Here is a 14,052-nt window from a genome sequence, read left to right as displayed (position 1 = left end):
AACTTATGACTAATACGGCAATAACACAAGAATCCCAAAAAAATTAATTGAAAAAAAAAAAAAAGAGTTCATATCCATTTCTAACCTTGCTGACATTCACGTTAAATCTCCAAAATGCAGAAAACTGAAAAAGTACTAAAACATCTTGACAAACGATTCGAAGCCACTGGAGACCCAGTTTAACAGTATCGGATCTAGGCTCCGCCTCAGACGTTTTTCTCAAGCCGTTCCTCATTATACAGACTAATCAGCCTTCAGTTTCTTGACTTCTTCATGTTTTCTCCCTTCTGTGCAACCTATAATTTCCCCAAGTCCTTGGAAGTTCCAAGCTTGCTCCGCTATTGAGCATCATAACATACAAGATTGGGCTTTGAGTGTGAGTTTTCCAACGGATGATGATATATTTCTCGACCCTTTTTGAGTCTTTAACGAGGCTGGAGTTGAGCAAGAATACCCGCAAGAGTTAAGTGTGATGGGTCCAGTGCACTACTTTTCAAAATTACGACTGGCTCTAAAGGACAATATTATATCTGCTGTTTAGGCAAAATGAGCTTTGGAAATCAAATGATAACAGCTGTACAGCATCAGACCTTCATCTGCTATAGTATTACGGTCTCAACAAGTGACGTGGGACGACATATGATAGCGCCACGGTTGCTGGAATAAGAAAGGGGCCAGCTGCTGTGTCTCATGCAATGATTGTGCAGGTGACAGCGAAGTAATTCTTACTTTTACCGTAAACCAATGTTTTTAAACTCGGACCGGCCAGTGAACCGGAGAGGTGGCTGGTTCACGGTCCGATCGTCGGACCGGTTGGACCGGCCGGTTCAACGGTTCTCTGTTTTTTTTTTTTTTTTTTTTGTAGTGTTAAGTACTAAGCAGGTTTCATTCTACACTTGAACTTTACCAACATAACTTAATTTAAGTTATGATAATAATAAATTTTCTAAAAGTTATACATAAAACATGGAATGATAAATATAATTAAAATATCATAATTCACCACAAGTTTTCATAAATTTATTATAAACATAAATAGATACAATCCAAATGTTCACCAATTATCACAAATAAAAACACAAAAAATAAATAAATTAAATATTGAAATTCTTTTACAACCCTTAAAAAAATCCATGAAAGAATTCAAGTTAAGACAAACCATTTGAATAGCAAACTTTTATCAGTGGCATAATAAGCAACCACACCACCTTCACAATTTCATCAACTTAAGCTGAAAAAGTTAAAATTTTATTATAAAAATATAAATCTAATTGCTCAAACTAAAAAAAACTAAAAATTTTTGAAAAACAAATATACAGTTAAACACATAAAAAATTAATTGCTACTAAACATTACTAATTAACATGTTATATTAAATTCAATGATCCTATACCATTAATTATTTTAAATTCAATTATCAATTGCTTCGATTATGTGCCAACTACCATATTTTTGACCAGCCCAATGTTATCATTTGTAATTCCTACCCAATTCCTACACAGATGTGCACTACTTTTGCAAAAATTTCATCCTTAATTAATCAAATAAAAATAAAACAAAAATGAGGGAAACATATGAAAATTGAGGGGAAAAAAAAGAAAATGCAAAAAAATCAACTAAAGATAATAATATAGAAGAAAAAACCTTGAAAAGAAAAAAATTAAACTTACCAAGATGTTGGAAAACAACAAAAGTTGAAAATTTCAACTTGTTCACAATCTGCTAAAGATAATAACCTGATAATAATGGTGAAGACTTGAGAAAATCTTGATGTGGATATTTGGGTTAAAAATGGTTAAGAAGAAAAAATTGAAAAAAAAAATAAGAGAAGAACTTGATGTTTTAATATATTTTTTAGTCAAGTAGAATTCTCAACAAACTTAACTACAGTCTAGCGGTAAGATCGTCATATGCAAACTTGGAGACCCAGGTTCGAATCATAACTATACCATTCTTGATATTTTGTTGAAGAATTTAAAAAATCGTCGGTTCACGGTTCTAAACGGTTCACACGGTTCGTCTGGTTCGTCCGGGTTTCAACGGTTCTCCATGAACTTCCGGCTTTAGCATTAGACCGGACCGGTGACATGGCCGGTTCGCGGTCCAACCGGTCGAACCGGCCGGTCCGGTCCGGTTCTGAAAACATTGCTGTAAACAAAGTGCAACTCGAATGGTTACTGAAAAACAGTTGCTGACTGACCTAGGTACTACCTGGTCGACGCGGTGGCATTCAAGAAGCTGAAACCTCTCACAATCGCTTCGCTCAGTCTCACCGTATTCAGGAGAAAATGGAAGCTTACAATTTTTTTTTCTTTTCAGAAGTAGCAATGACGGTTTTACTGTCCAGGTCCAGAGAACCGCAGCCATATGCAAGAAATCCCCTTCCAGCTGACTCCCTGCTTTCCAGCTTCACCCAAGAAAATTGCTAGTCTCTTTCAAGATTACCGAATGACTCGAGGCGGCTAGTTATATGGAACAAAATCGAACGTCATCTGGCTAGTTATATACAATAAAATTGAACACCATCTTGCATTATTTTAGCCAAGTTAGTAATGGGTGACAAGAAGAACAAAGTGCAGGGATATCTCATTTTTCCTCTTCTCTTTGGAATAGGCTGGTTTCCTTCAGATGTACAGCTGTGCAAGTACAGGAGTTTTTTTTTTTCTCTTGTTGCTTTTTATGGTCTGCTTGTTTTGATGAGCAGGCAACCGCAATGAAACGAAATGTTGTGATATTTTGAGAAGCAGCAGCAGATGTATAGACATATCTTTCGTACAACCAATCTTCACGACGGAAAGGAAGAACCATGACATTTAGTGCATAAAAAAAAAAAGGAGACTTGCGCTGTAGCATGGAGTGCTTACGACCTCTGTTTTCAAACTCGGACCGGACCGGCCGGTCGAACCGGGAACCGGCCAGGTAGCCGGTCCGAGTCACATTAAAAAACCGGAAATTTAAGACCCGGTCAAAGCCGGTCAAAAACCGGGTTTGACCGGGAAAAAACCGGTTTTTCCGGTTCAACAGTAATTTTTTTAAAAAAAAATTCAAACTTTTTAATATTATGTTTTGGCCCCCTAAATTGTTAAAACTTATTGATATACCTCAAATATTTGATACTTTATAAATATTGTCCTAAAATTTGATGTTATTTTTCAATTAAATTCATAATTTTAATTCTAAACTTGTTAATATTTATTAAATAATATAAATTGCTACTTGATTGTTCTAATTTCTTTGTATTTTCTTGTTAAATATATTTGAAACATCAAATATATATGAATATACCTTTATTAATATCAATATATTATTAGATATTATATATATAATATTTTAATTTTTAAATAATTTTTATTTATGACGTCATCCGGTTCGACCCCTATCGACCCCCGGTCGAACCCATTGACCCCTGACCCCTGACCTCGGCCGAGTCGCTATCCGGTCCGGTTCTAAAAACATAGCTTACGATTAGCGGCAACGAATGATGAACAATGATTTTCATTTAGTAAAAAGGATAAATAAAATTCATATAAAAAAGACGTGTGTATTCACATTCCTTTATAAGGGAGTTAACGCCGAATCACTATTGATAAAGCAGCTTGGCAGTTGTGGGCGCTATTCCCTAATTATTAGCTGCAAAATGATAAGCAAATTCTAATGCTGTGCTTACCAAAAAAAAAAAAAAAAAAACCTAGGTCGTACCACGTATTTGCTGCAAGAAGACGTGACATGCGTATTTATTTATTCATTCCTTTTCTTCCAATGAACAGAAAGGCAGTTTTGCATATTACAACGCCTTTTCATTAGACTTCTTTAGCAACAAGACTTTCACTTCAAAATCAAGAAACTCTCAAGAAGTTGTACCGAAGTAACGTGAAATCGGGTCAAAAAAGCAACGACTTTCAAGCAATGATACAAATAATAATGGTTAGCGGACCGTATACAAGTGGAATTCGCAATTCCAGAAGTTCAAATTTGTGGAATGAAGACTCCCTACAGTGCACCTTCTAGATAGTCAATTGTTCTCTTTCGAAACAAAGTCTACAATTTGTGGAAATAACAGGAATTTTGAAGAGTCTGTGTGTGTCATAATGAAGTATTGTTAAAAGGTTGCTTTCCACAGAACGAGAGAAGAAAGAGACTAAGACCACTTTTTCTACAATTTTTTGTTTTCTTTTGGGAACAAAAACGACCAACAGCATTGGGAGTTGGATCTATAAGTACCGGGAGGAGAGTAGCTGGATTGAAGCGCAGAAGGCGGTTGCGAAGCCCCCAGGAGTTGGGGGACTCGTGTCGCAGGAGGAATGGCACCTGCTGTGGTTACAGCATAGTGATAGTACTCTATGTACTTAGTCAGTAGCAAGTGGTAATATGCCCAGTCTGGGTTCGGTCCGGTGGTTGTAGCCCAGTTGGGTGAGAGCCACCAACCAAGGATCGAATCCCAGTCGTTAACATTGACCGATGATGTTGGGCAGCCTCTCGCGGTCACGCAGTGGGATTAGTTGGGGCGTACGGTAACCAGTCCTTGGCCCCAGATACCCACTGTGATGAAAAAAAAAAAAAAAGTAGCAAGTGGTAATATGGATGTGCAAGCGCCATTGCTCCTGCGACACAATGCCCTTACAACTTCTTTCCTGCTCCCCTTATTTCACTGATTCCATACTCGTTTGCAACATTCTTGCCAAAATTCTGGTATAATTCCTGATCGCCTAACTATATTTTGGCGTCTTTGGGTTGTGGTATCACGTCCATTCAAGGCTACCAGCTACATACCAGCTAAGTTAGATCTGGAGGCGAGAATTGGGGTAATTAACTATCATCAATTTTGTTAATTGCTTAACCCAAGAAGTTGGGGTGGTAGAAACTAGTAGTTAACAATCGATCATATGCCCACCGGCCGTCGCTCCCAATCAGCTGATACAACCTTTGACCGATTTATCCCGGCGCAGCCCACCATAGTCCATTAGAATAGTAAAGGGTTTTTATTTACATGGGCCTGACAAGTTAGGCGTCTGAGTCCTACTCTTTTTTTTTTACCCTAATTTGAATGGCAGGGTCCACGTTGGAGAAGGATCAATGCAATAGAGATCGAAGTCGCCATAGGAGAACATTCGGTATGCAGACCTGTCCACGCCAATAAATGATGGTGGTATGGCCCGAATTGTCTACTTGTTTCCCTTTCTTTTTATTTTTCCAAATCGATGCCAAGCCAGAAATCAGTCTGCCAATCTGGCATGTTGCAACAGTTTGTCAAAAGAAATTGTCCTACGAAAAAAAAAAAGGGAGGCAAACTGACACGAGATGCCATAGCAATGAAGAAAACGTCCTTATCCTAATTCCCACAGGCCCGGTTAAGAGTTTAGACAAAAAAGAATGGATTAACGAAATGAAGTAAACCTCGTATTGTTAGTTATTACACCTCTAGATTCAATCCTCGTGCAATTTTCAGTTACTGTCTTGGCTCACCTGCATTTACTGTAATGATTTTACCTAACCGTAACAATATTTGAAGCAATACAACGAAAACTCCTTTACTCCTCTTTAACAGTTTGGCATCATCAGCACCAAGTCCATTTACAACTCTGGCAAACACGGGAAAATGCCAAGACTCGAAGGTTGCACAGAAAAACGAGATGATTGGCGACAAGCAAGAAGTCACCCAGATACACCAGGCACAAGGACCCCGCGATTTCTTTCAGTCCAATACAATCATCGCTGTCAATCTTGCAGCCTAGAGGCAGCAACGTACTTCTGGGTAGTCGTATCCCTAGCTGCAAAACAGCCTTCTTGTGTTGCCTTCCCCGTCGGTATAATTGTCTTGAGTGCAAAAAAGGGACTTCTAAAACAATATCCGGCTATTTGCACTGCCTTGGTCGGAAATTCTCATTTGATAAAAGAAAGCTGATCAGATTTTCCAGCCTCTTTGCACCAGCAGTTGGCCTGAGCACTGTTGTGTTACCAGCAACAGAGCATGTATCCGTACCATTCTCCCTGCTGCCAATGCACCATCCACCAGGAACTAGTCTTCCTTGACCACGAAACAAGAGCTCAGCATCAATCCTGTCCAGCACTGGGTCATCTTGGTGAAACTTTCTCGCAAATGGAGCATTGCTATCGACCATGCGTTGCATATCATTCGCCGACAGGTAATGTGGATGCTGCTTGGGAGGATTATCCCACGAAATGAAGTGAAGATCATTGTTCACAGTTGTATTCAGGAATTCCTGAGCATTGCAGATGACAGTGTGGAAATAACCCTCCGGAGAGGAGATGAAGTTTGCATAGTACATGAGGACTGTTCGTGGCAAGTTGTCCCATCCCCATATGCAGAAGTCTATGAAAGGACGAGAAAGAGCCATCCACGCAGATCCTGTAAGTTTGATTCCATTGCCATGAGCAGGTAAAAGCACTCAAGTAGAAACAGGCATAATCATGTTTGATGATAGTGATACTACTCATAGGCTCATATACAAATTCCGGTCTAACCAGAAAGGCTTATAGATATTTCTCCAAGTTTTGTCCTCTTTTTGTTTTCCCCCATGCCATTGCTTTGAAGTTATCAAATTTTATTTAGTAAAATTCTCTCTAATAATAGTCCATAATATTGGACTACAAGATGTCAAAAGACCTGAATTATAACTTTGCCATCTGACAAATCAATGACTACCGCTTGAGAAAAGCAAATGGCCTTCAGAGGGTCAATGCCAAATTAATGATAGTGCAAACTTGGAGATATAACGACACATGTTTACAACAATGTTTATTCTCCATTGTCGCATTGCAGCGGAACAATTTCCTCTGCTCACTTGTTATGATGCCTAACATATTTTGCCAACAAAAATTTGACCTCAAGACATAGTACTAATGAGAGAGAAAATATATCTGTCAGCGGCTATTAAAAAAGACAATGCTTTTCTGCAGCTGATAGCTGGTTATTCAGATTATTCTCTTTACAAAGTGGAGAAGCTCTAAGTCAAAAGGAAAAAAAAAAGATGTACAGGCTATGAAGTGGACATGTATAGGGATGCCAAATGTCTATATGAAATCAGTGACAAATAGGACATATATCGTGCCAAATGTAAACATAGAACTTATACAAACGATTCTGATGGAAGAAAAACAGGTTTGAAAAACTTGTTAACTCTTCCTCTTTCTTTTTTTTTTGTGTTGTTTGGGGGGGGGGGGGTGGTGGGGATGCAACAAATCAAATCACCATTAATGAATTTTTTAACCCCCAATGCAAAATCTATTTTTCAATCCAATTATCATGTTTAGAACACTCAACCGGAGTAACACATCAGGCACTTGAAATTGAAATGCAATTTACCGATATTAACGACCCAAATGACTACAAAGAAAATAATAGACTCAACATACTGGCAAACATAAAACAGAAGACTCTGGCGCTGAGTAATTCCTATGCCTGAAAAACATGCAATTTAGAGAAAAGCATGCAACATCAGTCCATACACCTCTTGTTCTGAAAATCCTCTCCGCACCCATAAAGGGAATAAAACTGACACATCTAACTAATCCTGCTTTCTCAATGGGTAAGCCTCTCCAGATGTTCTAAGACTTCATCCCTTCCGTACTAAAGCCTGATAGACATCTGAGCTAAACGTTGCACGTGGAAGGACCAATAAATAATTAAAAAAATACACAGTAAAGACCATAAGTATTACTTATCAGCTGTACTGCATATGCAGCTTTCAGTCACCATAATTACACCTTTCACAAAGAAGCAAGAAGTTGCATAATGAAGAAAAATGAGAATATCCAGTTACGGAATAGCAGAACGATAAAGCATCCAACTACAATCTTCCCACAAAGACTTTTAGTGTGTCCACCTCCCTATATAAGCAATCAAACCAACTGACCAACACAGAATTCATCCTGATAATTGTCATTTGTACTGGAACATAATTTAACCAGTAATCTAGGGATGCTAACCATTAGCTCAAACATACAACCTGCAGGTTAGCATAATCACGTACAGAATATATCCAAAAATGATTTAAACCCTCAAAGAAGATATCTTTAAACAGAAGCTAAAGGAGTAAACAATGCCCAATTAGACCTGTAAAGAGCTTAAAGGCTGTCGGCACACTTCTTCTCTGTGTAATCCAGAAGACATCAGATTTTTTTGTCATATACAGCCCGGGGTCAATTATGACAGGCTTAGCTCTCTGAAACCTGCATAATTAGGATCGCAAAATCAATTCTTGCAACCCCCTATGACAAACTAAAATTACCCCAGGTAAAGGAGATCTTGAACAGAATCACTCACTCTTTCCACCCAATGTTACTTGTATGGTCAATGAAATTAAGATCCCGCGGCAGATATGAAAATGTGTGCAGTAGATCTATTCAGCCAAATAAAATTCAATCAATACTAACCCAAAACCAGCTTCAAAAAAAGTAAAATTCGAGAAAGGAGGAGGAAAGAAAAATACCATCCTGGGTCACCAGCGGATAGTCTGAGGCGCTAAGATTGATGAACCAATCCCAATCACCGCCTTCTTTCAACAAGATGGAGGCGGCATGCAGGGTGTTGGCCACCATGGTGGGGCCGCGGTAGGTGACCAAATTAGCTCGGGTAATCATCCTCACATTCTTGAATTTCGAGAAGATTCGGTGACCCCTGACGAATTTGTGCAAATCGAGGCGCTCCTCCGGCGAGGACTCGGCATCGAGGTGGACGACGTACTGATTATTGGGATGGTAGAGGGCCTGGAGAGTGCGCTTGAGCATGCCGCCGTCGCCGGCGGAGCCGGAAATGAGGTAGGCGAAACGTGGGGGAGGAGGAAGCGAGGAAATGGGAAGGGGACGGAGCTTGGATTCGACGAAAATTGAGGCAGCGGAGGCGGTGGTGTAGTAGCGGTACAAAGGGAGAAGAGGGGTGCCGTCCGGCGAGGTTAAGGTGGTCAGAAAGAGAAGAAAAAGAGAAACTATAGAGCCTATAGCTAACGGGTAGATCCATTTTCTTTCCACGGTCTGTGGATGCCGAAGGTGAAGATAATAGCTCTTTAGCTTCTTCATTTCTAACAGACGACTTTGATTTTCCTTTTATATTTTGTATCCTTTTTTTCTCCAAGAAAATAAAGACGGGGCAAATGAGGCAGGTGATCGGGAAAGAATGGAGCTTTATTGCTTGCTATTGCTATACGGAGGAGCGAGGCAATTGAAGAATGGCAGTTTTGTCTGTGTTGGGCTGAGCTTGCAAAATATGCAGTGTGAATTAAGCTTCCTCTTTTCTTTCTTTCTTTCTTTTTCCCTAAAGCTAAAAGCGGGTACCGCTATCATATGGAGGAGTGTAGATGAGGAGAGCTGAGCATAGGATGGCTTTAGTTTTAGTTTGAGTCTTAAGTCTCTCAGCAGTTGTTTGTTGTTGGTTGGCAAGTCTTTGGGTAATTAATGGAAACTTATTTTTGCCTTTCATGTTTCCCCCTTTTCAAAACCAACTATTCAACTTCTAGAATATTGAACAAGGGAGCTTAGGGTTAAAAAAAAAAAAAATTCCACCATTTTCAAAGTCCAGTTTGGGAGGCTGTGACATTTCAAAAGGGAAGGCTCGTTCCATGAACCCGTGACCGGAACTTGAAAGAGGGAATCCCGTATGCTATTACTTGAATTTTGTATGCTATGATAGTATCTCTCGTGCTTTGAAAAATCTAGTAGATACAGATCTTAAAGAGAATTTGCTTCATTCATTTTGTACTTATAACTTAAGTTTTTTTTTTAATATATAGTCCCTTTTATTACAAAAAAAAAAAGAGGGAATCCTGTAGTATTTATTATTCATATCACAAGTTTGTCTGGTTGGCATGACTTTGAGAGCGGTAATTTTAGGAAGTAAGTACTTTAATTTTTTCAATTCATCTTCGAGTGTTACTTAGTGAGTTCATAAACTTTAATTAATAGCAATTTTATTGTCCGAAAGTACTAAATGCTAGAGAAAACTTACTATACACTAACCAATGAATAAAGCATGTTTAATAGGAGATTGGTTGAATGCAACTTCGTCGGAGTGGCCACGTTCTCCAGGCCACTCCGACGAAGTTGCATTCAACCAATCTCCTATTAAACATGCTTTATTCATTGGTCAGTAAATGGTAAGTTATCACTGGGAGTGTTTGTGAATTTTGGCGAAAAGTAAAAGGATGTGCAGGGTTACATATGTTCGTATGCTGCGGGGAAAATGATCAATTTTGTCCCTAAACTTTTTTATTAATTAATGTGGATTTAGTCCATAATTTGATGGCCTTTATTTATTTATTTTTTTTCTTCAAATCAAACGCAAGAATTCATGATCAAATAGGTGGAGAGGTGATGGAGATGCTTAGTAGTACATTGACGGCGGTTGAGCGTAATTATGAAGATTAATTAGATAGACATTATTGATGGTGGAGGAGCTGTTAAATTAAATGTTACTAATAGTTGGAAGTCAAAGAAGGATGGATGTGGATGAGTATCTATCTATCTAACCACTCATCTGATGGCTCGCATTCATCATGTTCACCATGGCAGTTGATTTATGGGCCGCCTACCAAAGTTGGAGGTGAATTGCGTGATTGACGCCCGATGTGGGTTTAGTAGATACTTAAATGAAATAGTAATAACTAGGCAATACAATTACAATGGCTACTGTTATGTAACAAATGATTACAGCGTATAAATATATATAATAGCATGTCATATTTCCCAATTTTACACATAATTGGACCTATTATTTTCAAAAAAAATAAGTTATATGTAATTAAGTAGCAATAATTCCAAACTTGAATATCAAAGAAAAGTCTTTCCTCTCTCACCTTGAGTGAGATGCTCATAATCAACATATTGTAGACAAGAATTAGAGAGCAATTTTCCTCCATTTGACACATACTCACACTCTTAGTAGCACAATCGCTCGAGGTCAAGCTACTCTTCAAAAAATGTCTATTTCTCAAGTTTGATCTAATCTAACCTTTTATCAGGCATATCAGTCAGAAAAAGAGCACCCAGAATTAGCTACCTTTTCCTAATGGCAAGCTAGAATTTTATTTAGTTTTAAATTGTGTTATATTTTTATTAATTCGATTTACTAGTAGTCTAATTGATTAAGTCCACATATATGCCAAATACCTTATACATTGTAAGGGTAATTCAGGTATTTCACTGTGCTTGATGTAAGCACTGGACCCAAATTTTTGATGTGGGAACAGATAGGATCCTCTATGCCACTACTCGATGCCAAATTCAATACCAATCTCACTTATCACGTGTTGGTTGGAGAAATTTAAATAAACAGCACATGACAAATTAAATGAATAGAACACTTGGCATAAATATAGAAGTGGCACTGAATTGTCACCGGAAAAGTGGCACTGAGGATCCCATGTGATGTGGGAGATATCAGAAATTCTTTTTTTTTTTAACTTCATTCTATACCGTAATTAGTGTGTTGGATGATCACCTATAAAGTGGACCCGGGACACCAAACCCAAAGGTTTCTCCCTGCCAACAAAATCAATAATATATTTAAATGGTTTGGGTCACTTTTTAAGGTAACATGTCAAGGTTCAACTTCCACTACCTTTATTGAGGTACACGTCTTCCCTTCTTTCTTTCTCCGGGTCTAAGCATTATGATGTGATGAGATCAAGTTTAGTTGGAAAAAAAGTGAAAAGAAAGAAAGGAATAAGAGAGTTCTACAGGCGAGAAAAATAAAAAATAAAAAAAAATCCCAAAACGATAAAACGCGAGTACCAATTGAAATCAACTCCCGCCTCAAATTTGTCCTCTGCAAAGCGCTAATTCCATGCATGTGCATCAGTCCATTCCACCACCACCACCGTCATCTTTTCCTTTCAACCAATCGATCGTCACCGTCCATGTACCACTGCTGCCCGAGACTCGTAGAACTACCTTCAAACTCCACGCCATTTCCTTTGCTTCATCAAAGAAAGATATCTGGCGGAGACAACCATCATTGCCCAATGAAACGACGCCGTCCTCGTCCGACTTCCCCCGCCAAACTTACCACCGAAAGCAAAACGACGGCTCCTACTTGGACCGCAGTGTCAACATGGACGAGCTCTTATCATCCATTGGCCAGTCTAAAAATGAGCATGAATTGTACGCTTTAATGTCACCCTACAGAGACCGAAGCCTGTCCATAAGGTTCATGGTCGCGCTCCTCTCGCGTGAGTCGGACTGGCAACGCTCCCTTGCTTTGCTCGACTGGATCAACGAGGAGGCCCTCTACACTCCCTCCGTCTTTGCCTACAACGTCGTGCTCCGTAACGTACTGCGGGCTAAGCAGTGGCAGCTAGCATACGGGCTGTTCGACGAAATGCGTCAGAGAGCTCTCTCACCCGATAGGTACACGTACTCCACTCTCATTACCCATTTTGGAAAGGAGGGTCTTTTTGATGATGCTTTATCCTGGCTTCAGAAGATGGAAAATGATCGGGTGTCCGGTGATCTGGTTCTGTATAGTAATTTGATTGAGTTATCGCGTAAATTATGTGACTACTCCAAGGCCATTTCTATTTTTTCAAAATTGAAGAGTTCAGGAATTACGCCTGATCTTGTTGCATATAATTCCATGATCAACGTGTTTGGAAAAGCTAAGCTTTTCCGCGAAGCAAGGTTGTTGATTACCGAGATGAAGTCAGTTGGTGTTGTTCCTGACACCGTAAGTTATTCTACGCTTTTGAGTATGTATGTTGACAACCAGAAGTTTGTGGAGGCAATCTCCGTATTTTCTGAGATGAATGAGGTTAAGTGCCCACTTGATCTTACAACTTGCAACATCATGATTGATGTGTATGGGCAGCTTGATATGGCCAAGGAGGCAGACAGGCTGTTTTGGAGCATGAGGAAGCTGGGGATTGAACAGAATGTTGTTAGTTACAATACACTTTTGAAGGTCTATGGGGAGGCTGAGCTTTTTGGGGAAGCAATACATTTGTTTAGGCTGATGCAGAGGAAGGACATTGAACAGAATGTTGTCACATACAACACCATGATTAAGATTTATGGGAAGACACTGGAGCATGAGAAAGCAAATAATCTTATTCAAGAGATGCAGAGGAGAGGGATCCAGCCTAATGCCATTAGTTATTCGACCATTATATCAATATGGGGCAAGGTAGGGAAATTGGATCGAGCGGCAATGCTATTTCAGAAGCTGCGAAGCTCTGGGATTGAGATTGATCAGGTTCTTTACCAGACAATGATTGTTGCATATGAACGAGCTGGCTTGGTTGGTCATGCCAAACGCCTGCTACATGAGCTGAAATGCCCTGATAATATTCCTAGGGAAACAGCAATCACTATTCTTGCTCGAGCTGGACGAATAGAGGAGGCCACATGGGCTTTCCGGCAGGCGTTTGATGCTGGAGAAATTAAAGACATAGCAGTTTTTGACTGCATGATAAATCTATTCTCCAGAAACAGAAGACACGCAAATGTAATTGAGGTGTTTGAGAAGATGAGAATAGCTGGATATTTTCCTGATTCTAATATGATCTCTTTGGTCCTGAATGCTTATGGCAAGTTGCAGGAGTTTGAGAAGGCTGATTCTCTATACAGGGAAATGCAGGAAGAGCAATGTGTTTTTTCTGATGAAGTTCACTTTCAGATGCTAAGTCTTTATGGTGGAAGAAAAGATTTTGAAATGGTTGAATCCCTGTTTCAGAAACTGGACTCTAATCTGAACATTAACAAGAAAGAGTTGCATCTGGTTGTGTCCAGCATATACGAAAGAGCTGGCAGATTAAATGATGCGTCACGAATCATGAGACTGTTAAGTGAGAGGGGAATTCTTAGGTCGTGATCCTTGCATCCAGTTGTACTTGTCAATCCTTAAAGGGAGAGTTACTTAACCTGTTGTAAGCTACTACATCTTAATCCATTTACCTGTAGATATCATCTGTCAGATCCTTCTTTGGTTACTTCCTTGCATCACAAACCATAATATATACATAAAGTTTTAGGTAAACATGCCACCTCATAAATATTTTCCTAGGTATTAATGTGTTCTAGTGAAAGAATGGTTTTGTGCAGCCA

The 14,052-nt window shown here is 39.2% G+C and overlaps 2 protein-coding genes across 2 annotated transcripts; one reads left to right on the top strand and one right to left on the bottom strand.

Annotated features, from left to right (window-relative positions):
* Positions 1-5,306: 5,306 nt before the first annotated feature.
* On the bottom strand, positions 5,307-9,324 carry LOC113751546 (beta-glucuronosyltransferase GlcAT14B). Its single transcript, XM_027295594.1, has 4 exons — positions 8,451-9,324; positions 8,285-8,360; positions 8,075-8,190; positions 5,307-6,367 (listed from the first exon to the last, which is right to left on the bottom strand). Exons 1-4 carry the CDS (start codon positions 9,034-9,036, stop codon positions 5,853-5,855), a joined length of 1,293 nt encoding a protein of 430 aa, XP_027151395.1. The 5' UTR covers positions 9,037-9,324; the 3' UTR covers positions 5,307-5,852.
* Positions 9,325-11,797: 2,473 nt separating this feature from the next.
* Positions 11,798-14,010, top strand: LOC113752802 (pentatricopeptide repeat-containing protein At5g39980, chloroplastic). Its single transcript, XM_027296860.1, has one exon. It carries the CDS (start codon positions 11,798-11,800, stop codon positions 13,817-13,819), a length of 2,022 nt encoding a protein of 673 aa, XP_027152661.1. The 3' UTR covers positions 13,820-14,010.
* The last annotated feature ends 42 nt before the right edge of the window (positions 14,011-14,052 follow it).

This window comes from Coffea eugenioides, chromosome 11, assembly GCF_003713205.1.
Source record: "Coffea eugenioides isolate CCC68of chromosome 11, Ceug_1.0, whole genome shotgun sequence".
In the NCBI taxonomy this organism is placed as follows: Eukaryota; Viridiplantae; Streptophyta; class Magnoliopsida; order Gentianales; family Rubiaceae; genus Coffea; species Coffea eugenioides.
Note: the sequence above shows the minus strand (reverse complement) of the source record. Positions and strands in the feature narration are given on the sequence as shown.

Coding starts and splice junctions, on each gene's coding strand:
- LOC113751546 (XM_027295594.1), bottom strand. CDS start 9,036: ATGAAGAAGCTAAAGAGCTATTATCTTCACCTTCGGCATCCACAGACC. Junction 8,191..8,284: donor AGTAACATTGGGTGGAAAGA/GTGAGTGATTCT, acceptor CTAATTATGCAG/GTTTCAGAGAGCTAAGCCTG. Junction 6,368..8,074: donor AGCCTTTAAGCTCTTTACAG/GTCTAATTGGGC, acceptor TCAAACTTACAG/GATCTGCGTGGATGGCTCTT.
- LOC113752802 (XM_027296860.1), top strand. CDS start 11,798: ATGCATGTGCATCAGTCCATTCCACCACCACCACCGTCATCTTTTCCT.